Source organism: Cyprinodon tularosa, unplaced genomic scaffold, assembly GCF_016077235.1.
Source record: "Cyprinodon tularosa strain WSP-4 unplaced genomic scaffold, ASM1607723v1 ctg412, whole genome shotgun sequence".
In the NCBI taxonomy this organism is placed as follows: Eukaryota; Metazoa; Chordata; class Actinopteri; order Cyprinodontiformes; family Cyprinodontidae; genus Cyprinodon; species Cyprinodon tularosa.
Genome location: NW_024039133.1, coordinates 407,990 through 432,855, shown reverse-complemented (window position 1 = coordinate 432,855; position 24,866 = coordinate 407,990). Strand labels below are relative to the sequence as shown.

The 24,866-nt window shown below is 37.3% G+C and overlaps 2 protein-coding genes across 3 annotated transcripts; both read right to left on the bottom strand.

Moving 5' to 3' along the window:
• Positions 1–163: 163 nt before the first annotated feature.
• usp47 (ubiquitin specific peptidase 47) lies at positions 164–21,400 on the bottom strand. 2 transcript variants are annotated; one of them, XM_038298685.1, is made up of 29 exons: positions 21,117–21,400; positions 18,247–18,303; positions 16,937–17,131; positions 14,326–14,442; positions 14,025–14,178; positions 13,840–13,936; positions 13,609–13,754; positions 13,416–13,495; positions 12,489–12,638; positions 12,256–12,351; positions 12,016–12,168; positions 8,897–9,055; positions 7,937–8,068; positions 7,722–7,798; positions 7,507–7,562; positions 6,587–6,699; positions 6,377–6,478; positions 6,037–6,244; positions 5,819–5,934; positions 4,615–4,734; positions 3,768–4,539; positions 3,513–3,688; positions 3,356–3,436; positions 3,094–3,209; positions 2,890–3,008; positions 2,202–2,332; positions 1,687–1,734; positions 1,475–1,605; positions 164–786 (listed from the first exon to the last, which is right to left on the bottom strand). In XM_038298685.1, exons 1-29 carry the CDS (start codon positions 21,159–21,161, stop codon positions 612–614), a joined length of 4,122 nt encoding a protein of 1,373 aa, XP_038154613.1. In that variant the 5' UTR covers positions 21,162–21,400; the 3' UTR covers positions 164–611. The 2 variants fall into 2 exon arrangements, with proteins under 2 accessions (XP_038154613.1, XP_038154614.1); XM_038298686.1 differs by lacking the exon at positions 18,247–18,303 and having other exon boundaries at positions 21,117–21,398.
• A 1,687-nt stretch (positions 21,401–23,087) lies between these two features.
• Positions 23,088–24,734, bottom strand: clec3a (C-type lectin domain family 3, member A). The gene is made up of 3 exons (XM_038298692.1): positions 24,540–24,734; positions 24,361–24,447; positions 23,088–23,977 (listed from the first exon to the last, which is right to left on the bottom strand). The coding sequence occupies exons 1-3, from the start codon at positions 24,643–24,645 to the stop codon at positions 23,580–23,582; spliced, it is 591 nt and encodes a 196-aa protein (XP_038154620.1). The 5' UTR covers positions 24,646–24,734; the 3' UTR covers positions 23,088–23,579.
• Between the last annotated feature and the right edge of the window lie 132 nt (positions 24,735–24,866).

Below are 24,866 nucleotides of genomic sequence, written 5' to 3'. Positions count from 1 at the left end.
TTTATGATGAAAGGACCGACAGCCTATGAAATCACTACATGAAGCAAGGGATGAAAAGCAGCAAACCAAAGCACATAATGTGGGTGTTAGACTGACATTTGTTGCTTTTGTTCACCTCAAAACCTATGAATGATGTTTAACTTCCAAGTTATGGAGAGGAGGAAGGCTGTTTCTCCTAAAGCATTCAGAAATGGTCAGCGCAGGATGAGAACAGTAGAAGAAGATGCAGAGAAGCAAGAATTAACACTGTTCAGCTCAGACATGGACACAGAATAACAGGAAGTTTGATTTCAAAGCACACAGGACTCTTACAAAGACAGGATGGATGCCTTGCTAACTGGTTTTACAGTCCTATCCTGTACACCTCCACGTCATGTGATTTGTCTATACAGTATTGGAGTCTTCTCTGTAAAATTAGCTTCTGAACGTCCTCATAGATTTACAGTACATTACACTATGGTACATAACGGGGGTTCTGAACCAGCTCTGTGAGAACACGCGCCTTACAATGCTGCTCCATTTCCAGCCACTGTGGCGTCAAAGTGCAGACGCCTGGTGGACCCCCAACTGCCAGGCCATCCAATCAGCCGAGAGTGGTTTGTGTCTGTGCTTCAGTCCTGACCCGGGTCCCTCACAGGGCCGCCGTCCAGGTAGATCTTTAGCGCCTTCTCTTTGCGTGGGGAGTAGCTGACGCGGTGTCCTGTCTTTAGCAGACGGCTGCTCTCCTTCTTCATCAGCTCATTACGCTCGTCCTCCGACAGCTCCAGAGGTTCTTCTCGGCTGTCTCTGCAGCAACAGAGATCCATTCTGTTATTTTACTCTTACAAATGATCCCAGAGGCCATCAATATAAGCCAGTTTTACATTAATATATTACATTCAGTTCAAAGTATCCACCTACCCGAAACACATTGGAAGACTTAAATTATTTCAATTCTTACAGATTTAGATGAAAATACATTTTGCACCTCATTACAGGGTTTGCAGATTTGCGGTAACACTAAGTAATGATAAAAGTATCTGAAAGTCCATTGCAATCTATTGTGACGACAAATACAAATATTAGAACTTCATAAATCATTCATTAGGCTACATGTGGTCCTGTTTTATTGAAAAAGCACAATAACTCATTTCATCCTATCCCTGAGCTTAAACTAGTCCAATCTTTCAAGAATATATTAAGAAGCCGTTGATAACTGTCAGACATTGTACAGTTTTATCTTCATTACAATTTTCTTTTTGTAGTCAGACCTAAAAGATTAAATTTAAAAAAAATCTAATTTTGAGATGAGAAACTCCCATGATGAATGCCAGTCTTTTACAATTAGAATGTATCATTAACAAAACAGCATTTTAGAGCTTTATTTGTTCAGTGTGGTTTATCATCACATGTTCAATGTTTTGTTCTTTATGCAATCAATGTCAATATGGAGTAAATAAAAGCAAAAGCATGAATCAGAAATATCATTCATTACCTGTAGAAGACCACGGCTCCATCATCACAGATGTATAGAGGCCACACATTCAGAGTCGTCACCTTTGGGTTCCAGTCCAGATCCTGGTGGATTTCCAACACGGATATATCACATGGAAATGTTCCCCTACCCTGTTCAGCAGAGACATACAGCTTATAAGTTAAAGAAGTTTATATGAAGAAATAAGGTCAGAGGTGCCGAAATGTTCAAACCTTTGCAAATTCCAAGTTTTCCAAAGGAATACCGCTCATTTCACTGAGCTGCAAAAAAAATGAGGAACAAACAGAATATGTTAAAGATCAATCTGTGCAAGCCGATGAAAGCAATAAATGTGTGAAATGTGGAAAAAAGATGATTGTCAAGAAAATAACCAAAACAGCAAACTACATATGAAGTATCAACCATTATGACCTGTTATTTAAGATGTAAAGAAAAACCTAAAAACATGCCATTAACCTAATACATGTTTTAACACTAAAGAGGATACTGCTACTAACAATAGCCACCAGATGGCGACAATCACACAAAGAAACAATATTTCATGAAAGATGGAAAGCATTGGCACTTCTTTTTCTCATTATTCCCTTGGCAGCAATGAATAGCTGCTCTAAATTGATGTATGTTTTTTTGTTTAACCTATGGTGAATTATTAACAGCCTTTTGTCAAAGTTGACGTCATGTTACATCTTGTATACAGAGTTAAAGTGAAAGGACATGACAGAAATACCTTTTCCTTGAGTTCTTCTACAGTGCTGCTCTCCAGAATCACCTCCTGGAAGGGTCCCAGCTTCATAGTAGCAGGGCTCCACCTCCGAGTCAAAATAGCCAGCTGTGACATGGACTTCATCTTCTCTGAATCTGAGAATAAAGCAAGCAAATGCTGATTTAAAAGCAGTATTCCATTACATTTTAAAGGCATAGTTCAGGATATTCGCAAATTAAAAAAAACAAAAAACAAAAAAACAAAAAACAAAACCCTGCACTTTAAAAAAAAAAATGCACATGCACAACCCTATACTCGCTCCCTGGAGGGAACGACTATTAAACGCGTGCGAGAGCGTGCACGAGCCAATTTCTCCTTGTGTGCATCCTCTGTTTAAAAGCTGATGCTTGAAAATGGGGACGAGCATGTAGGACGGCCTTACGTAAACATATCACCGGAAGGATTGACAATTAGGAGGACCACTTATTTTGATGATCCACCAGGAAAAAGAACATCCTCCACTAAACGTTTAATAATCATTGATAATATGAAGGTTGTGGGAGATCATAGTTAATCTCATATCTTTGTTGTTATAGTGGAAGAACGTAAAAAGACTTTGTCTTAACAGAAAATGAAGTGATGGCCTTTTTCTTAAAAAAATATACAGTTTAGAAATTGTATTTGAGTGCTGGTGATTTAAAAACTCTCTTACCATCAAGAACTTCCAGGAAAACCTCCCAGTTAGAGGAAATGTTGATGTCTTCCTCATAGACATGGTAATCCAAAAACACCGTCCCTGGGTTTTTCCATGTCTTTTTCCTGAGACGAACCCTAAAATAAATAGACAAATTCATCAACTGTTTCAAATGACTATTTTGGTCTAACAAGAAAAATAATCTGATTTAGTCAAACTTACCTGTCGATGCTGAGGTCGAGCTTACACTGCTCTTTTAACTGAGGGAGCACCTCCTCTTTGGACTGTCTTACAGTCATGCCTTTAGCAAACACTGTGTCCACAAGGAACTTGCATGGCTGGAGAAACAAAAACCATTTGGCAATTGAAAAGAACTCCAAATTAAGCCATTTAGTTCACTGCCTTGCTCAAAATGTACCCCAGCTAAGATGATAAAAATCCAGTGCCATACCAACATAACCACTGGGTATTAATAAGGACTTACCTCTGGTTCGTTGACAAGCAGCTGAAACACTTTGACTCTGTATTCACCCTTTTTTAATGCTCTTCCCAGTCGAATGGTTATCTGAGCAGCAGAAGTTCAGTTAAATAAAAAAAAAATGTCACCCAAATAAAATATATCCTGAGCAACTTGTCCTAACCTTGTTGTCATCTGAGAATGATGAGAGCGTCTCGTTGAGCCGTACACTCTCAAACTCCTGGTTGTTGGCATACACTCGAAACACCTTGAACTGGGACGAAGGGACTCCGACGTACGGCTCCAGGTTCTGTTTGAATGCTGCTAACGTTATTCTTTTGTCCACATGAACCACTAAACCTGAGAAAGACAGAAATATCCCATTAAAAACATTTGAATTTCTGAAATTTGGTGTAAGTTGAAGTGGAAAGCTTTTTACATTTCTGCGTGTCACAGGAAGCGTCATCCTGAGAATAAGGCTCTGCTCTGAAGTACAAGTACTGAGCTTCTGCCTGACTCTTCCCGTTGTCGTCATACTCGCTGTCCGTCCCAGAGTCTTCCTCTGCCGTGTCCCAAGTCTCCTTTTTGCCCTCGTTGGCTTTGGAACGTCGACTGCTGGTGATACTGTGTGAATCCAGGCCGTTGGCCAGCTGGATGGGGCCGCTGTCAGCGTTGCACAGCGTGTCGCTGCTGTGGCTGGAGCTCAGGATGTCGCTGTCCACTGAGCTAGTGCTGCGGTCGTTGTTCACCTCAGAGTCTGACCGCTCCTCGCAAACAAACTGGTTCTCCTCAGAGGACTCAGTTATCCGGTTCTCTAGCTCCCTGCTGTCTGCGGCCATGCACAGTGAAGAGGTCGATTCCGCCTCCTGAGTCGGTGACTCAATGTGTTCAAAGTCGCTGGTGTCGGAGCTTTTCTGGCTGTCACTAGCACTGGAACCCTGCTGCTGTAGAGACAGGTTCTTTAACTTCTCTGTGCTGGCCTCCAGTATAGCGTCTACAGATTTCCTGATACCCTTTGATCCTTCAAAGGGACCATCAGAGTCTTCTCCTGCTTTTTGGCAAAGAGTTCTGTTGGCCAAAGTACCAGGAGACTGCTCAGGCAGCAGGACAAACAGACGGATCGTGTTCCCATGGCGGTCCAATAGTTTCCACAAGAGCGATTCAGTAAAAGCAACCTGATGATCCGTCAACTCTGAGCTCTCGACAAAAACCTGATGAAAAAAATTTGGTTAGACGTTTTGCATTTTTAATTTTTATGACAACAAAATGAAGGAACAAAAGAAGACCTTGTTACTCCTGAAGAATCCCTCGGCTTTCAGCGTCTTGTGTGGAATGTAGAGAAGCCTAAGGTCATTATAGCATCGCTCCAAGACCACTCGCATTGTTTCTGCAGATAGACCTGTTGCCTAACAAAACACAAAAAGTATTCAAACAGTGCAACACTGACAGTTGATTTAGCCATTCAAAAAGTAAACCTCATCCAGATTAATCACAGAAATATTAAACATATTTTTCATCAACTTTAGAAGTTTAAGAGCAATAACAATTTTGATAGAAATAATCATTTTATGATCAGGATGAGGTCTGAAAAATAAACTGCTGATATACAGTTTAATCAGTAAAAACTCCTTAAAGGCTTTCCTAAAGAGGCTGGTTTTTTATCGAGTGTCAAAAAAAGGCCCATTCATGGACGATATAGTGGAAAGAAACAGGAGGACCACATGTTTGATGAGTGTTCAGCAGAATGTGGAGGTTTTTCACATTTAGAGTCAGCAGAGGTGGGAGGTAAATGGTTGCATATGCAGAAGGAAAAAAAATAATAAAAATTAAATTTTAGATTAGGTAATAATTCCATCATTCAACTCTTGCTCCTCACAAGCATGTTTTTAACCCAAAATGCTGAAGACTCTGACCCACAAGTAAAGATTATATTCTAAAGAGTTTTCTATTGTTTTTTTAATGTTACTTTTTTATCTAATAAGCCTTTTATAATACTTTAAGGTCACATTAATACACAGTAAAAGGTAGATATTGTCACTGGATGTACTTTAATTCTAACATGTACACATTATTTACTTTAAGTACTGTTTCATGTTTTATTTTGGAAGAATTGATTTTGAGAAGTGTTTCTTCTTTGTTGTTTTGAAATCATGTTATTCAGTTGTATTACTTATTCACTTTTAGCCTTAAAATTCAAGAATTCTCTGCTCACCTCTGAGATTCTTTGGAAAAACAAAACCACATTAAAGAGGAGAAGGACTTATTGTTTAGTAGGTTGACGATATAAAACAAAATCCTGATTTTTAATGATGTTCAGCTGGGATTCATAACAATCAATATTGAACTTGATGTGGAATTAATTATGAATAATACTTTTGAAAATAAATCCCTGAAATATTCTAAGTTTTAAACGATTGAATAAGTCACTGCGATGTACCTGTACATGATGTTAAAATAAAATAAATGTAAGAACTGAAAAGTTTCAGAAACCTGTGCTAAAAGTTGTTTGAATTCGGATATGGATTGGTTCAGGTACGCTCGAACGCTGACTGGAAGGCCGATGGTCTCAGTCTTCAGATCAACAACATGAACCTTCACCATTACCTCTGTTGGTAAATCAAAAACACAAAACTTAAAGACTGAACACTTAGTAATCCATACTATGTTGCATTACGTCCAAATATCTAAAATGTCAGCAGATAACCAACCTCCAGGTTTGTACGGCTGAAAGACCTGATCAGGACGACGTGTCTCAAGGAGCAAGTCAAACATGTAGGAGGACTTCACGCCTCCAAGCAGAAGCCCCATAGGAGTGTCTTCCTCGCCTTCGTAGGACCGCTCCAGGTACTCGTGAAACTCATCATACTTTACTAAGCGACAGCAGTCAGGAGAGACAACTCCTTCCAGCTCCATCAGCTGAGAAAATACCCAAAATGTCAAAATTATTTTGGTTTAGTGGCCAATTTTCCCAATCCTATCTATCACTTTCTCTGTTAAGTATTTCAAACAATCAGTCTAATTTAAAATGGCAGTGATTACTCAACCCACCTTGTAGGCCATTTCTGTTGCTTCTCTAAGGGTTTTATCCTTATGAACCTCCAACTTACTCTCCATCATCATTTTGACAGGATGCACACAGAAGAGCTTGATCTGAACATTGGGATGAAAATGCAGGTCATCATTTAGTGGCTGATAAAGTGTTACTATAATCCCACCTTTAAAACCCAACACATTAAACTTAAACAATGAAAAAATTACCTTGCAAGTGTTGCGTTCAATCTCCCTCAGGCGCTTCTCATGCTCCTCTGACTCTTTCTCCTTCTGAACCAAACTCTTAATGTGCTCTGGGAAATCCTCCACAGCTAGGAACTCTGAAAAAAAATAGCAACACACTGAGCCTTTTGCAGATTTGCAACCTCAATAAGGGCAGAGAAAATGACAACAAAGATATTGAATAATGTCATGAGATGAAAAGGCAACATAACTGATTTGTTGCAACTTAATACTTTTTAAATGGAAGCAAAGGAGGTTAAAGTTTTGTTCAGGTGGATGCTGAAGAGTCCCAGTTGGAAGTCATTTTCATTCATACTTATTAGCTCATGCAACAGACATCTATAGTACCTTATTCCTGGAAAAGGTTACAGAATTTCAGACAATTTGATCAAGATGCACAGAAACACAAAGAACAAAAAACCCAAACCAATTTCCTGTCCACCAGGTTTGAAAAGCAAATGCATGAAGTTGATAAATAATTATGACCGACAAGGTAGCCTTCATGTTTTTCGCATTTAAAGGAAAAAAAAAAAAAAGAGCAAACCTGAGGGTTCTAACCCCTGAAACAGACACTGCTAACACAAAGGGCTCTTTCAACAAATAAATGAATAAAACGTGTGTCCTACCAAACTCCAAATTATCTAAATCAGAGTCAGATTGACCATCTGTTGCATGTGGTTCACTAGGGGCTCCTGATGGAGACCGACCTTAAAAATATACCTGCCTGCAAAGATAAACTACAAACGTTTGTTGCAAGTCAAAGGTATGGACATGTTTCTACTTCAACCTCTTAAAAATATATCATCTGTAATATACTGTTTTTTTTATATCATTATGGCCATTAATCTGATGTAAAAATCTCTAATTAGGAAGATAAAAAAAATCTGGGTGTGTTATTCTCTTACTTGCGTTCCTTGAGGGATCTTTCAATCTATAAATCAGCATGTAAGCATTTGTAGAACTGTTGGGAAAGAGACAGAAGAAAACTTTTTAAACTTAGAAAGGAAAAAAATAAATTCACCCTTAAACCAGATTAATTTATAATATATTCAATTTCCTTATTTTAACTAAGAAAACAACATTAAAATCTACGGTATGGTGCTGAGAGCAGAAAGCTGACCTTGCAAAGGCACTGGAATAATAGCCTCTGCTCCCTGAGGACCCCCCATATGTCTTCCTGATATCATCCTGGGTGATCTATTGTTTCAAAACGTGAAAAAAATGAAATAACAAAGGTAAGATTTTTTTTTTTAACAAAAAAGAGATCTAATAAATCTGTCATAAAGTTGTCCGCTGGCTAAAGGATAAACAACCCCCCTTAAGGTTGAGTCTGACCTTGCTAACATGCTGATCGTTGAAGCTGTACCATTGGCCGTCACTGAAGGACTTGATATAGGCGTAGTAGTGTCCGCCTGCAGCACTCCCCGAATGGACCATGACAGAGAATAACTCAAAGGTCAGCAAGCTCTACGAATGGAAACAGAAACATTAGTTAGATGAAAGTTCACTGCTGAAAAAACACCAAGTACAGTTACACGCATGAAATTGGTCTGTTAGATTAGCTGCTAGGACATGAAGAGACCAAGAGATTTAAAATGTAAAAAACACAGATTTTAAAAAAGATATTTATGAAGTTCTTATATGAAAGAAGAGGAAATAAAAACTAATATGAAACATATTGTAAGTGTATAGTGTAACTATTAAGTTGAAAGTTTCAGTCATCATATTACCTTTGAATGTGCAAGCAAAATGTTTATCCAATGTTTTTTTTAATGCTTTAGATGTCTGGCAGCCATATTTGATCTGAACTTAAGTAGATTCAGTAGAGCAGATTCAGAACATCTTTAAGCCTAAACAGAAAACGCTATTTGCCTGAATGGCTAAGTCCAAGTTTGTAGTAGACAAGGATCAAACTGGCATTATCCAGGTCCGATCAATTTAAATAAATACTAATTAATGATTCTTGGTATTTACAGAGAAACTCTAAAATGAATGTTTTATATGACTTGATTGCTTCTGTTGGCATTTTATATTTTATTGTCACGTTGATGCTTTGCAAAAGTTGCATTACAGCTGCAATGCTTTATTTAAAATAGGTGGTCCTGCCTTCCCCACAATTTTCTACAACTTTAGGATTAAAGATGGGCAAATTTTCTAAGCTTCCATCAACTTTGGTCATAATCAATAATTCTGGTACGTCTACAAATGTTTCCGCTTCAGAGGTCTTAAGTGATAAAGTCCTTAAAAAGTAAGAAGGTAATAACAAATCCATAGAAAGGCAAGCGAGATGATTACCTTTGGCTTCAGTGCCTTCTCTGTGCTACTGGTGCTGTCCAGGCAGATACCCTCATCAACACAGTCATCGGTGGAAAAATCGTTGCTCATTTGGTCACTGTGGCAACTGCCTTCATTCTCTGCCCCGCTATCAGTGCAGCTCTCTGTCTGAGGTGATTTCTAAAAAGGAACAATTTCAAAAGAACAATGAAGGTTGAAAAAAATAAAGATGGGAGAGTTTTCCACTATTATGTGTTGGCCTGGACAGACAGCAGAATGCACACAGCAGTGTGTTAAGCGAGATAAGACAGCACCAATACAAAAAGGGTTCAAGGATTAAAAGGAAACATCAGGCTGCATGGTATCCATGGTCCAAAGGTTGGCGCGCACAAATCAATGTGGCATGGTTTAATACACATCATGAGAGGATATAAATCACAATCACTCTTAATGGGCCACAATCAGTTCTACCAGCCATGCTTGAGCCAGAATACACTAAAGCTAGAAGAGGTTGAACCCATAAATCAGGCTGTTTTCTGGAAAAGGCACACTTATCTGAGGTTTTCACCTCCCCTAACTTTGCCTTTTTCCGCTCTAACCGATTGTGGCTGGTGAGCTGCAACGGCAGATAGTTCACAGGACTGTCCATCAGAGAGACTCAACGCAGGCTTGTTCTGTGCTCCTGCTCAGGCACATTCTACTCCTTCTCTCACAGCTTTATTAATTGACTTATTTATAATAACATATTTGGAGAAAATAAAATTTTTAGTAGTAGTGTTATCAATATAGGTGGTATTATAATTTCAAAAGAAAACTACCATTAAAGCCATCTATAGTTTTGCTATTAAAAGGGATGTTTTTTATAGTTCATGGAGGATGCTGTATAAAACACGGAGTACACAAGAAAGCAGTGGGGATATCCCCCAGAGGGTCAACCAGTTTATGTTGCTCTACCTTTATAAATGAGCAAGGAAGACTACAGGTGCTGGTCATAAAATTAGAATATCATGAAAAAGTAGATTGATTTCAGTAATTCCATTTAAAAAGTGAAACTTGTATATTATATTCATACATTACATACAAACTCATATATTTCAGATGTTTATTTTGTTTAATTTTGATGATTACAAATGACAACAAATGAAAATCTCAAATTCATCATATCAGAAAATTAGAATATTACTGAAGACCAATAAAAACAAAGGATTTATAGAAATGTTGGCCAACTGAAAAGTATGAACATGAAAAGTATGAGCATGTACAGCACTCAGTATTTAGTTGGGCCTCCTTTGGCCTGTATTACTGCAGCAATGCGGCGTGGCATGGAGTCGATCAGTCTGTGGCACTGCTCAGGTGTTATGATAGCCCAGGTTGCTCTAATAGTGGCTTTTAGCTCTTCTGAATTGTTGGGTCTGGTGTATTGCATCTTCTTCTTCACAATACCCCATAGATTTTCTATGGGGTTAAGGTCAGGAGAGTTTGCTGGCCAATTAAGAACAGGGATACCATGGTCCTTCAACCAGGTACTGGTAGCTTTGGCACTGTGTGCAGGTGCCAAGTCCTGTTGGAAAATGAAATCTGCATCTCCAAAAAGTTGGTCAGCTGCAGGAAGCATGAAGTGCTCTAAAACTTCCTGGTATGTGGCTGCGTTGACCCTGGACCTCAGAAAACACAATGGACCAACACCAGCAGATGACATGGCACCCCAAACCATCACTGACTGTGGAAACTTTACACTGGACTTCAAGCAACGTGGATGAAGTGCCTCTCTTCTTTTCCTCCAGACTCTGGGACCTTGATTTCCAAAGGAAATGCAAAATTTACTTTCATCAGAGAACATGACTTTGGACCACTCACCAGCAGTCCAGTCCTGTTTCTCTTTAGACGCTTCTGACGCTGTCTGTGGTTCAAGAGTGGCTTGACACAAGGAATGCGACAGCAGAAACCCATGTCTTTCATACGTCTGTGTGTGGTGGTTCTTGAAGCACTCACTCCAGCTGCAGTCCACTCTTTGTGAATCTCCCCCACATTTTTGAATGGGTTTTGTTTCACAATCCTCTCCAGGGTGCGGTTATCTCTCTTGCTTGTACACTTTTTTCGACCACATCTTTTCCTTCCCTTCGCCTCTCTATTAATGTGCTTGGACACTGAGCTCTGTGAACAGCCAGCCTCTTTAGCGATGACCTTTTGTGTCTTGCCCTCCTTGTGCAAGGTGTCGATGGTCGTCTTTTGGACAACTGTCAAGTCAGCAGTCTTCCCCATGATTGTGTAGCCTATAGAACTAGACTGAAAGACCATTTAAAGGCTTTTGCAGGTGGTTTGAGTTAATTAGCTGATTAGAGTGTGGCACCAGGGGCCATCAATTTTGAACCTTTTCACAATATTCTAATTTTCTGATATGATGAATTTGAGATTTTCATTTGTTGTCATTTGTAATCATCAAAATTAAACAAAATAAACATCTGAAATATATGAGTTTGTATGTAATGTATGAATATAATATACAAGTTTCACTTTTTAAATGGAATTACTGAAATCAATCTACTTTTTCATGATATTCTAATTTTATGACCAGCACCTGTAGTTGAAGATGATTTCTCTCAATACCAAAGGGTTCTCACCAGTGTATTTCAGTGTAAAAGGATAACATTATATTGATTTAGTTTCAGTTCAGGTTAAAATAACCATCTGGAATACTATATTTTTTCATAATGTTTATCTTGAGTTAAATGTATTTATTTGTATATATATATGCAATTATGTGATGAAATCATTTAGGAAAACTTTCAAAACTACACTAGAAATGCTGGAAATTAAGCGTGACAGTTTTTTTGAGGAGGAACTGTGGCTTGCCACAGTGTTGCCACAACGCTAACAAATAATTGGAGATTCCTTTTTGCTTTTCTTCCCCACCAAATTTCAAAGATTAAAGTTTCTTTTTCACATTAGGGGAAATATAATCTATGAAAAATAAATTAAGTTATACCAAGAAATGGACAAACAATCTTTCAATAACTGTTACATCATGTTCTTCATCACATGTATTACAAAAATAATCCCATTTTGGTTCATCAACATAATGTCTGTGATGCTGATGGGCCGTTATCTAATCTAAATCACGTAGTGATGGATGCTCTCACCTCATCTTCCACATCAATGAACGGGCTCATGTCGAGCTCCTCGGGGAAAGCCATGCGGTCGTTGAGCTTGATGCGATGCATAGTGGTGTAGTCAAAATCAAACCTTTTAAGCTGTAATGTCAGCAGGTAGGGAAAGTGCAGAAACCTCAGACCCTGGGTAAAGGAACATAAAAAGAGCAGATGAGCTTATCTGCAGAACGCTGTATTTCTGTCGCTGCTTCACATTATATCTACCCTCACCTTTCGGGCATCACATTTCTTTTTGCAGCGCTCACAGAAGTACTGGTTGGGGCCATCCAAGGTTTCAGGCTGGATGAACGCCTGCAAGGCCTCCTCCTGCAGCGGCACAGTAAATACATCAAGTCCATTGAGATTAAAGTTTAAAATATCAAAAAGAGGTGAAGTGAATCAAAATTAGCTTTAAGCACCGGTCATCTTTTTTTGAGTTGGCTTTATTGAAAAGAAAAACCTACCACACTTCCATAGGCCTGACTGGCTCCAAAGGGTCTTATCACCAGAGGGATGTCAAGGTAGGTGTCGATTCTCCAGCTCTCGTATCCACACTCTAAGCAACGTACATAATCCTTCAGCTTTCCCTGGTACAGCTGGTTGATCAGGTCAGCCTGAGGACGTCCAGAGGCATTATTTCAACAATCACCATGCTACATTTTCTTGCAAAATTTTAATCCAACAACTTAATAAAATTATCAAGAGCATGCATCTACTCAATTTATGTTCTAATAACAATTGCAATACCTTTGTCTGTTCCACATTTCATAGAGTAAAGGAGCTATTAAAACCTGAAACTGGTTAGTAATTTAGTCTGGCTATATGCTTAATTAACCGAACAGACACACAAATTAGAGGTTTAAAGGTTCATTTCCTGTAATTTTGTTCCAGTTTAACCATTAAAATCGGATTTTTAATATAAGCTGAAAAAAACAAAGCTAATAACATTTATTTCATGTAAATTAAGCAGCAAGATTAATGAGTAAAATGTGTAGTTGTGGTATTCTGTTTCTGTTTAATGTTTTCATACAGTAAGTATCTCATAAGTGAGTTTTATTTACTTTAATTTACTTTTCCATATCCAAAAACCAGCAAGGCTGAAAATCATAAAACTTCATATAGATCAAAAATTACCTAAGAAATAAACACACAACCCAATGTCTCAGTTCTTTTTTTGTTTAAAATAGAAGAAAATACTAGAAGATGTTTCTTAACAGTGTTGAATCATTATATGACTAAATGTGTTGGTGGAACAGGCGTGCGTGTAAAACAATCAATAAAAGCTCAACCCTAGGGCTACTTTGCCAATTGTATCTTTGCCCCACAGTTAAATTCTGGAGCTGCTGAGTTTATTTTTCATAAATAAAAAGTCTGAAAACTGTCCTTTCTACCTGTTCAGTCTGCTTCCACTTCTGCTCCAGGGCATCAAACATGACCCTGCACAGTTCCTGGACGTCATGCTGCTGCCAGGCTGAAAAACAAAGCCATTACAAAGGATATTTAAGTCTGGAGATGCAAAAGCAGATAGTCATTCACTTGCAAACAAACCCGTATGATTAGTCACAGGAGAGCGATAAAACTCACCCTCGCTGCTATCCCACCCGAAGCTCCGAGTCACGTCGGTTGTTTCAATCGCCCGTTTCTTACTTGTTTGCAGCAGAACAAAGAGCCTTTGCAGCTGATGGGGAATACTTGTGACAGGATCCTCTTCCGACTCCTCAAACTCCCAGCTAAAGTTAGAAAAAAAAAAAAGGGAGGGTTTTAAACTTTATACGTTATTGGCCTCAATAAAGTAAATTTAAATCGGCTTCTTACTTGTAGAGAGCGTTTCTGAATTCCGGAGTCATAAAAAGAGTTTGGAGGAGACTGTTTAAATAGCAAGTCATTGCTTGGTTAACCAAACCAACATAACCTGCAGGCAGACAGAAGTAATGAACAAAACAGTTAGTATAAAAAAAAATAACAATACAGGGAAAAATCCAGAGGTTAGCAACACTTACCTGTATCAGATTTGCTGAGGATGGATGAGTAGGAGTATGATGGGCTGCTGTAGTCACCGCTGCCACCAGCGCTGCCATCTCTCTGCAGAGGCCCGATGAACCGCTCCTGAGAACTATCCTCCAGCCCACTGCTTTCTGCTGTTCCTGATTCATCCTATTGACAAAAATAAATCCCAGAATTAGAAGAAAATCTACCTGAAGCTGACAAGCTAGAAATATCTGGTTTGAAAAATGTTATGCATAAACAACATTGAAATAAAACATTGTCAGAAAAAACTAATCTTTAATATGAAGCACTCACCGATGCAACTTGTGGTTGCTCTCCGTCTTTATCTGAAACCTGGAGAAAATTTTTCTTACCACCAGGTTCAAAGCCAGAATCAGACAGGGACATCTCACTGTTATGCTCCAGCGGTGCCTTCATGGTAAGAAAGAGATTTAAAAAAAAATGTGTTTGTTAATACTCCAACAGAAAGCAAGCCTTTAAAAAGGTTAACATTGTTAAATACAGCTTACAACAATATTCAGACTCCCATTAAATCCATTTTCAACAAAATTCCTGTTCTGATGCGAGTAAAGGAAGCAGTTTGAAGCCAACCTGTGAGAGGCACAAACATGCCGTCTTTCAGAAGACGAGCTTGGGATGAGCGAGCAAGCGCAACAGTGGAAGCAGTACCTTAATCCACTGACCTACTCAGTGAGATAACAGGCACAGCACTTGGGCTTTGGCCTAGGTCAGCAACAGGATTAGCTTGGGCTCATTTAAGAAAAGGGAATATTATGTAGAGAAAGAAACATAACCTCACTGATACATTACATTCATTAGACGCCCTTTTTGTTGAAGTACGAAAATAGGAAAATCCGGTGCTTGTTTGGGACATTTTTTATAGATTAGCCTATGTAGCAGATAGCAACACCAATGCAAACTTAATTACATAACTTGATGGCACAAAACAAAAATCTTTTCTCAGTAGCTTCAATGAGGCTATATTTTAGCTGCCTGTCTTAAATATAAATATCCAAATCAGTTTTTCTTTAAATAATTATTGCAAATTAAATTCCCCTTCTGCATTTAGCCCACTCCTTGCTAAGCAGTGGGCAGCTTGCCTAGGGAGCAATCTGGGGCTACGTGTCTGTTTGGGAACCCAGCATGGCAGCTTATGGGGTTTGAACTGGATACTTAAAGCTCTTAGAGCCACAGAAGCTCTAGCAAACTGGAACAAAAATATAAAATAAAAAAACAACAACAACTTGTTTATCTTTGCTGCATCTGTTAGTTTTTAACTCTAAATCTAAATAGTACATATTCAAAATGTGGCTCATTGTGCTACAAGTTGTATTCTTGAACTTTGTATTATAGATGATTAAAAGAATTCTGCAAATAAACTTTAGCTTTTTGCTACAACCATCTATAAACCAGCTGAATAAGAATAAAATAAAACATGTTGCTGCTATGGCTTCAGTTAAAAACACAATAAAACGCCACCTTTAATAGAAGTTGCGGCAAAAATGGACTAACCAAGAAAAGGACTAACGAGCCTTGTAAAATGAGGACGTAACTCAAATTGACGTTTCAGAGCCCGCTGCAGCTGTAAAGCCCGGTTAATATGAAGGGCAAAGGTTTCTATAGTAGCTTTCACTGCAGACAGGTTTCATAACAAACAGAACTTGAAGTATTGCCTCTACCAACCAATTTTTTAACCCATAGCTTCACACAGCTAAAGCTATAGGCCAGGAATGTCAAACTGGTTCCAGAAAGGGCCGTGTGGCTGCAGGTTTTCTTTCCAACCAAACAATCTGAACATGATGAGATGAATGGAACTAGTTTGACACCCCTGCTATAGGCTATTAGCAGCTTTATAATCTGGTTTTACAATAACAGTATGGGACACCAGAAGAGTGAAGAAGTGGCCATCTTAAACACAAGCCGAGTTAGTTGCTTTTATCATGTCATTTCTGGCAACTGTTGTGCGAAGATAGCACAACACCCCAAACCAACTAGTACGCTCTGATCAGGCAGGGTGGGAAGTTGGGAGACAGGAGGCAGCTACAAACCTCTGATACGTAGAAACATTATTTAATTAGTGCTACTATTATTGTACAGGGATTACACATAAAGTTATTAAAGATTGTTGAAAAAAATGTATTAAAAAAGGACCGTTTCTAAACACTGATGCTCTCCTGTTGACCAAAGAGAGGACAATGGGTAGAGCTCCTACTTGTGAGGTCATGGTGTAATGGGTCTGTCTTATCAGTTTTCCTACAAACGAGTGTCACAACAGCATTTTCTTTTCTTAATAACGCAGTTTAAAACAGGATGGATTGTCTCTGAATACTTAATCTTGATCAACTGATCTCTGATCCACACCAACAGCAATTTAGTCAGGAATTGAACACTGTACTTAAAGCAGGTTCTGTTAATGCCTTTAGATGATATTAAAAGATCAACAATGTGTTAGGGCAGAGCTGAAAATAACATTTATGGATTTTGGAAGAAGAAGAAAAAAGGGTGGCTGTGACTACAGCCGAATGCTGCACATTCCAAATATTAAGCTGCATTACAGGCAATGTTAAAATTAGGATTTATTCAACAGCTTATCATGCTTCAAATCATCACTGAAGCTTTTATGCTGCAAACGTACATAAAATAAACATTGAAAATAAACATGGAGCTCATACCTTTTTTATCAAAGGTTGGTCTACATGGTTTATTTAATTTTATTTTTTTGCCCAGTCAGGGGCTCTTTCTGAGATTGAAAATTGATATTTTTGCACAAAGAAATGGTGCCAACTAAGTAGTACCAACACTTTAACTAGATCATTTGTTAGGTTTACTTTTCCAACCAGGAAAGAGCTGAACATATTCATACCTAAAAGTAGTGTTACAACAGTATAGGAGCGACGTGTCTCACCATGTTCAGAGTTTTCCCCCAGACCAAATCAAAAGTGCCATTCACATATCCAGCTTTTTGGGCAACATCCTCATAAAGTTTAGAGAGAGTAGTGGAGGCAGGCAGATTGAGAGTCAGCCTCTCATTGATCGTCTTTGCACTGGTAATGTCCTGAATTATGCACAGCACTCTTGGCTCCTCAGCTGCATTATGTATCTGAAAAGGTAAAGAGAACACCAAGCAGAAGTATGGTTAATGTGCTATAGCATTTCCTTTTGGCAGTGTATAGAATAAAACATACACAATTAGGTAATCAAAACTGCATTTAAAATGTTAGAAGCCATTCCAGTGCAAAAAACTCTTGTCAGGACAACAAGCTTCATATTTTAAGTGATACTTCTACGTAAGAAGCACTGACTCATACATGACTCTGCTGCAAAACACACACTGTAATTTGTTTTTCAAGTGGAACCTGTGTTTCAAGAGAAGATCAGCCATTTTGTTATCAAAACATCGCGCATTGTTTTAATATCCGTCATGTTCAGTACAAGTGAGGTTCAAGTGAGTCTGAAAACCAAAGACGAAACATGCAAAGAAATGGCAAGACAATTTTTGAAGCAACTAAAGTACCGGTATATAAAGTGCCAAAGAATCTACAAACGGAAGAGAGGTTCAAGTCAAAACTCCCCCAAACCTGATATAAAAATAATGTCTTTACAAGCTTCTAGTAAGGCACAATCCAAAATTTATGGAATAAAAATAAAATTATTACAGTTTATCAAACCTTTTTTTTCCCCCCAATTGTTTCATAAAAACAAATGAAAAATTACAGAATTACAGTTTTGAAGATGCATGTAACACCAGAAAAAATGACAGGCTAAAGGCACTTTGAAATTCAGTAGGCGGAGTGCATTGGTTTAGATAATCTAATTAGTTTCAATGCCTTTTTATTATTTTTTGTTTCCATTCACTAATAAATTATTACTAGCTGAAACAGATTCCTGTGTATTATCATTTTTTTCGATCATTGCCTAAAATCGACACTGCAGCAAGCTCTGGTTTCACACCATGCTATATCATTCCAAAAAAGTAAAAAAAAAAAAATCCACTGGACTTTGTTTCCAACTTTGAAGCTGTTTCGTTTCCCATCAAGGAAGCTTTTTCAATTAAAGTTTTTTTTTTTTGAAAAAGCTTCCTGGATGGGACGCAAAACAGCTTAAAACCTGGAAACAAAATCCAGCGGATTGTTTTATTTTTTTCTTTATCTTTTTTGGAATGACTATGACCTGGATGACTGAGAATCTTCACCAGCACCATGCTATATCACACACCTGGGAAATCCTCTTTATTTCATCAACAACACTCTGTCTGCAACTCCAAAAGAAGCCCTAATAACATGTAGACACAGTGGGGAGTAAAAAAAAACAAAACATTTGCATTAAGTACCACGGGTTGGTGACACACCTTCCTCCTTATCCTAAATATAAGATTAGATAACAAAGATTTATATGCCTATAAAAATATATTAAGTATTTAAAAAGTGAAGATTATAGAGTTTTAGGTTTCTTTTAAAAATCCTCCTGATTTTTTATCCTCTTCTTTCCTCAAGTTTGTGATATTGGTGAAATGTGTCTGACCAGTCCTGTAAAGAAGCTGCTTCTGACGACACAAAGCTGTGTATTATCAGATTAAAAGTTATTTTTACCATGGATATAATCACAAGGTGCAGAAATGAAACCACAGCTAGCACAGAACTGAAGCAGTATTTACATTTCTAAATATCTCTTAACTAATCAAAAAGTAATCCCTCCTATCCCAGAACATAGACTGTAATACTACAAATCCTGAGACCAATATCCAGAGGACTAACAAGACCAATATGATCATATTTTTAATGAAAAATGTCATTAAATAGAATAATGCCATAATTCCAAGAGGGTGATTTGATCCTCTCATCTTTTCATAGCAAATTTATTATTGTTATTTAGATCGTTTTTGTTTTATTTTTTTTTAAGTTTGTCACAGTCATACCCACAACAAAAAACGACTAGCTTAAGATTAACAGACAAAACAGGTTTTGCATATTTGTGAAATTTCTGTTAAAATTTGCAAAACATTCAGGAGTGTTTAATGACTTAAAACAACAACCAAAAGAACACTCCGTTTTTAATGAAGTAAAACTCTTCAATCCTCCAATTGGAAAACTACTGCGGTGAATATTATGTTTCTTCAGGCCTCAAGTTATTTAACCTTGATTGTATTAGTGGCCTTTCACAGCCACATACTAAAAAAAAAAGAAAACATGTTTGTGGGAAAGACAAAGCTTCAAAAAAAAAAAAAAAAAAAAAAAAAAAAAAGCAAATCCAGATTTTGCTATAGTTAAATAATCATATACAAAAAAAATCAGACTAATCTCCTACCTTCAACAGCCATTTGTGCTAATATTTAAGGTGAGGTAAACTCCGAGAATGACACACAATTTGATCTACGGTAACTAATTTCAATGCCATATATTAAAACCCTTTTTATTAATTTTTGTTTCCATTAACTAGTAAATTATTACCAGCTGAAACAGATTCCTGTGTGTTATGCAAAACATTCAGGAGTGTTTAATGTGTTAAAACAACCCAAAAAAACAACAACAAAAAAACCCGTATTTAATGAAGCAAAACTCTGCAAGCCTCCAATTGGAAAACTACTGCAATGAATATTATGTTTCATCAGGCCCCAAGTTATTTAACCTTGATAGTATTAGTGGCCTTTCACAACCACACAAAAAAACATTTTTGTGGGAAAGACAAAGGTTAAAAAATATATTTTTTTTATAGAATAATACAAAACAATGGATCAGGATCACCATTTTCAGAGATTACTTTACAGGGGGGGAAAAAATCTACTTAAAGTGTTTAATAAAAAGTGGAACTTATTTTATTTCTACAGGAAAAGGGAAGTGATCACCCTGAGTAACTGGTCTTTTGACAATCCCTATAAATATTAAAAGGTAATGCCCCTTCAGATATCATATCCAGAATATACTAGTTCTGCACATATAAAGTCAAATGTGTTTAGCTGTTTTTTCATTTAAAATCATAAATTACAAATATTACTAAAATATTTAAGGTAACCTACATGAATAGATTTTACTAACAAGTTCTAATATTTCTTATAAACACCTAAAAACCAAGTTAGTTTTAGGAGTATATGAAAGGTTTGCCACGAAGGCTGAACGTAAGAAGAAATAAAGTTACAGGCGGAAGCAATAAATGTATGTATTTAAGTCACGCCTAGAAACGACTGAAGATTTACCCTGGAAATTAAACCCTATCTAAACGGTCTGAGGACTAAAACATTTAAGTCATACCATAATATCTAAAATTAAAAAGCCCGATAACTAGCCACCAAGTCAAATAACAAATTTACTATGGTTATAACGTACCTTTAAATTAATATTGGACAAGAAAGGTCGAGTATTTAGTAACCTCTCTTTCCGCAGTAATAAAAAACGTTACAAACGCATCTATCTTAGAAAATTACATTGTGCTTGTTTGTAAATTACACCATCGGTGCATTAGGATTAGGAGTACAAACGGACATAAACTAAACACAAATGAGCCAAAAATAAATTAGGAACGTAAATGAAAGACCGTTCAGAGAATCTAATGTGCCATTTGTTGAAAAACACGCTTTCAGGTGATCTGAAGTAACACTTTCAGTTACGTTAGCCATCTAAAGATATCAATTACGGTAGTAGCCATACAGGCTAACGACTTTAGCCACCCGCTAATGTTATGCAAGTTAGCTGACTAATGTTGACAATTTTGAAACTCCGTCGTTTTAAACGGAACCCATAATGTCAGCTACACAATTTAGTACCATTAGACATTGTAGGCTTTTGTAAACATGAATGTCTGGGTTAAATAAAAAGATAAAAGTTTTGCAAAGGTTTTTAAATGGACTCTGTTTCAACTGAAGCGACGTTAGCCGCTATTAGCAGCAGCTAGCAGTGTCACGATAGGCCGTTTAAGTCATGTCAAGCTAACCGTTAACTTAGAGTTAGCCACAACCCTCCACACCAAGACTACAAACGTATAAAGTGTTGTCAAAGTTGTCACGTTCTTCATGAGTAGGATTTGCAAGAATTGTCAGATTTCGCCTAGAGTACGATTCCTGGATCAGGTCAGAGTCCTGTAATAACCCTCACCTCTTTGGGTACGAACTGGTTCTCCTCGCTAGGCACCATTTCCATTTGTACGACAGTTTAGACAATCATCTATCCAGACAGGGATGTCATCGAAAAAACTTTGTAGTGGTAGACACAAACATGGTGTGTGTCCAGTTTGCGGTGATGTGAATGCTTGAACACCCAAATAAAACTTGGCGAAAAGTTGCAGGCTTATTAAAGTGATCGCAACATTCTCTGTTATACTACACAAGCACGGTGCCCTGTAATAAATGGAGAAAAATGGCCGACCGGTGTTTTTACTCCGCGAGACTTCACTCGAGGAGCTTTGGCGTCACATTCCATCCAGACTGGCGTATGAGGACAGATGACGTCGGTAAATGCGTACAAGTGTTTTTTTTTTTTTTTTTTGTCTGTTTGTGTGTTTTTTTTGTTTTCTTGTATGTATTTTGAGTAAAGCACAAGCAAAAGATAAACGCTAACGCTTCACTCTATGCTTTCTTATATTGCTGGTTATTTTTAGCAAACAAATCATATCAGAGTTAAGTTTTCACATACTTTTAAAAAGAAAAACAAATACCATAAAATGGCTCATTATAGCAACAGTAATATGAAATACCTTCAAATTAGTTATAGTCTAAAAAATGATAATGCGCTGACAGCTCAGATTATACTGATACAATAGAAAGCATAGATTTTACACAATGGATGACAAAGTTGTTTCCAGGAAAAAAAAAAAAAAAAAAAAAAGGGAATTTCAGATGTTTTATATAGTAGGTTTCCTTCTGGGGGAATCGAAATATTTTCTCTAAACATTTGAACCAGGGAAACGGTCCATTTGGATCTAAATACCCCAAATTCCTTCCATTTAGAATTACAATTCCATTTATGATGTTTACAGCAGTCTACTCCAATTACTTGACTTGAATGCTAGGAGACATCAGAATTATATATGTATATATATATATATATATATATATATATATATATATATATATATATATATATATATATATATATATATATATATATATATATATATATGTATATACTGGATGAACTTATTAATCCAGTTTTACATGTTTACATGTTCCACTCTATAAAGCCTCAAACTGAATGCTATTTCTGATATTTTGAATTGGAAAAAGCTTCCTGGATGGGAAGCGAAACATCTTCTAACTTTGAAATTTATTTCAAAGTTAGAAGTCCAGTGGATTGTTTTTTTCACTTTTTTTTTGGAATGATTAATCCAGATGTGCCTGACCTCAGTAACCATGGCCAGACACACCTGGATTAGTCAATTCATCCAGTAATGAAGACAGAAAAAAAAGAAATGCCTTAAGTTCAGGAAGTAGAGGAGGTGTGCATAAAGCCCATTGAGTTTAGTTTAGGGTTAGGTAAGAAGTTAATCAAATCTAAAGCTAAGCAAAAGCAAGAATAATTTGTTAGATATCCACAATGTTCCTTGTAGATATCTTCTTGTGGATATCAGGAGCTAAGAGATGAAAACACATGAATGGCCTTTGGCCTTTGTTCTCAGAATGAGGATGTTTGGGATATGTTAAATAACACTGTTTTTGAACAGGAGAAATATGGCAAACTAAAAAATACATGTAGAAATATTTTTATTGTATAATGTGATTTCTTTCGATTTATTTGCATTTTTTATCAATACAGAGTATTGATTATTGATTGATTATTGATTATTAAGTATTGGGTTTCAACTATATCTAACTGACATTGAAGCTGCTAAAACAAATTGCTACCAAACAACATTGTTTTTTTTCAGCAAAGCTTCTTTTTTATCCTGTTTTTTAAAGATAACTTGTCTGCGACAGTTGTACATAAAATAGAGATTAACATAGTACAACCAGGCCCCACAAAAAAGTTGTCGACGTTGACGTCCTCACACAATTTGCGATGTCCGTTGTACCTTAGTAACAACAAACAAACCAAGTTTTAGTTTTAGAATAAGTAATAGAAACAATAAGATACGACCATTGGGATTAATTTAATGAATCAGCACAAGAAATATAACATGTCCTGGAAGCTATATTTACACTTTGGCAAATAATAATAATATAATGAGTGTGTAGGATACAAGGGATCTAGCAAGGAGAAGCAAAAAAGATGAAAAATCCCTCTCTCCAAATACTGAGTGAGACTATTTGCCGAAATTTAACGTTCATGAAGGATATCAATATAAAAACATCCCACAAAAAAAGAACATGATAGTTTTAGTTAACCCTCTGCAGAATTAATAATTCTTTATTATATCCAGTCATTATCTCCCCTTTAATTCCAATTCACAAAAGTGTGAGATATATTTTATTACAAAAAAAGCAACAGTTTTTCAGTGATGATTAACTGTTTAGTAAACCTTAGCAGTAGTCATTCAATATTTGTCATCAACTCTTCTTTTCTTTTCTTTCCTATTTGACCCCAGAAGCTATGATGAAATTACCAGCAAGTCCCCTGTCTCCTTCAGGGAATAATATATTCACAGATGTACTTCTTCATGCTGCGGCACACCTCATCATACCACTTTCCTTTAGCAGCCACAGAAAGAGCTACACAGCTCTCCCTTTTTGTTCCTGTCGGCTGCTTCTTAGAGCGATCCCAGTTGAAGAAGCTGATTGGCAGACTGTTGACATCAACATACTGGCCTTCCTTCACTATGTCTGCCACTCCTATCCAGAAGTCCCTGGTTCCTGGGGCACCTCTCTTTGCATAGTCCCTCACCTCGTTGTTCTCCATCATGTCTCGTGGTGTTGCAAGAGTTCCTCCCTGAGCAATGCAATCTTCGTTTGCCTCATGGTAATGTTTGGGCTCCTCTTTGAGAAGATAACACTTCCCATGTGTTTTGATGCCTCGGAGACAAACTGAAAGCAATAAGTTGAATAAATTCCTTTTTGTATCAAGTCGCAATGTAACATTTGGATGGAAACAGCTGCAAAGTCTGTCAAAAAATCTAAAACATTTCCACATTATTTTGTGCCATTTTATATCATTCAGATTAAATATAACTTTTAATTTTTACTAAATCATTCAATGAATTCAATATGGTCTGCTGCCCCCTACTGGTAACATGGAACATCTGGAACTTCAAATATTGTGCTGTAAGTCTTCGTGACAGGAATATTAAATTGGAATTGTCAGGTTATCTCTTCACCTATTCATTTATGACATTTAGGTAGTTTTCCATGCAGCCTTTGATTTTCAGTCATCTCATCTGTCAACAAAGAAGTTTATGTCTGCAGATTACCTGTCTGCAGTGCCTGCACCTCTTTGAGTAAATTCACCTCCTGCCACAACTTCTCAATCTGGGATTTCACATCCTCGTCCTCTGCAGCTGCACATAGAAAACCAAGCCAGCAAAAGAAGTCAAATAAATACAAATGCAGAACACATTGCTACCAAAAGTTGTCCGACATGCATATCTACCTCCAGTCTGGCGAGGCGAAACAGCTTTCTTTGTGCGAGATGGATGGCTGCAGGAGAGCATGGAGAAACTGAGGATAAGGACGACGGGCAGGACCAGATGAGCCATGTCTGAGGCAGTGGGAACCTGGAGCACAGGACTCTGGGGCACAACCTGTGCTTCTTCGAAGGGAAGTAAATATTCTACAGGCAGTTTAATATATAGTGGCCCTCTGTATGCCTGTCTGGGTTCTCTTTCTGCATTGGCTCCAGTGCTGTTTGTTTTTGTCAAAACATCAGGAGGAGGTGAGGGTGGTGTCAAAGAATGATTTCCTTGTGTCTAGTTTATTT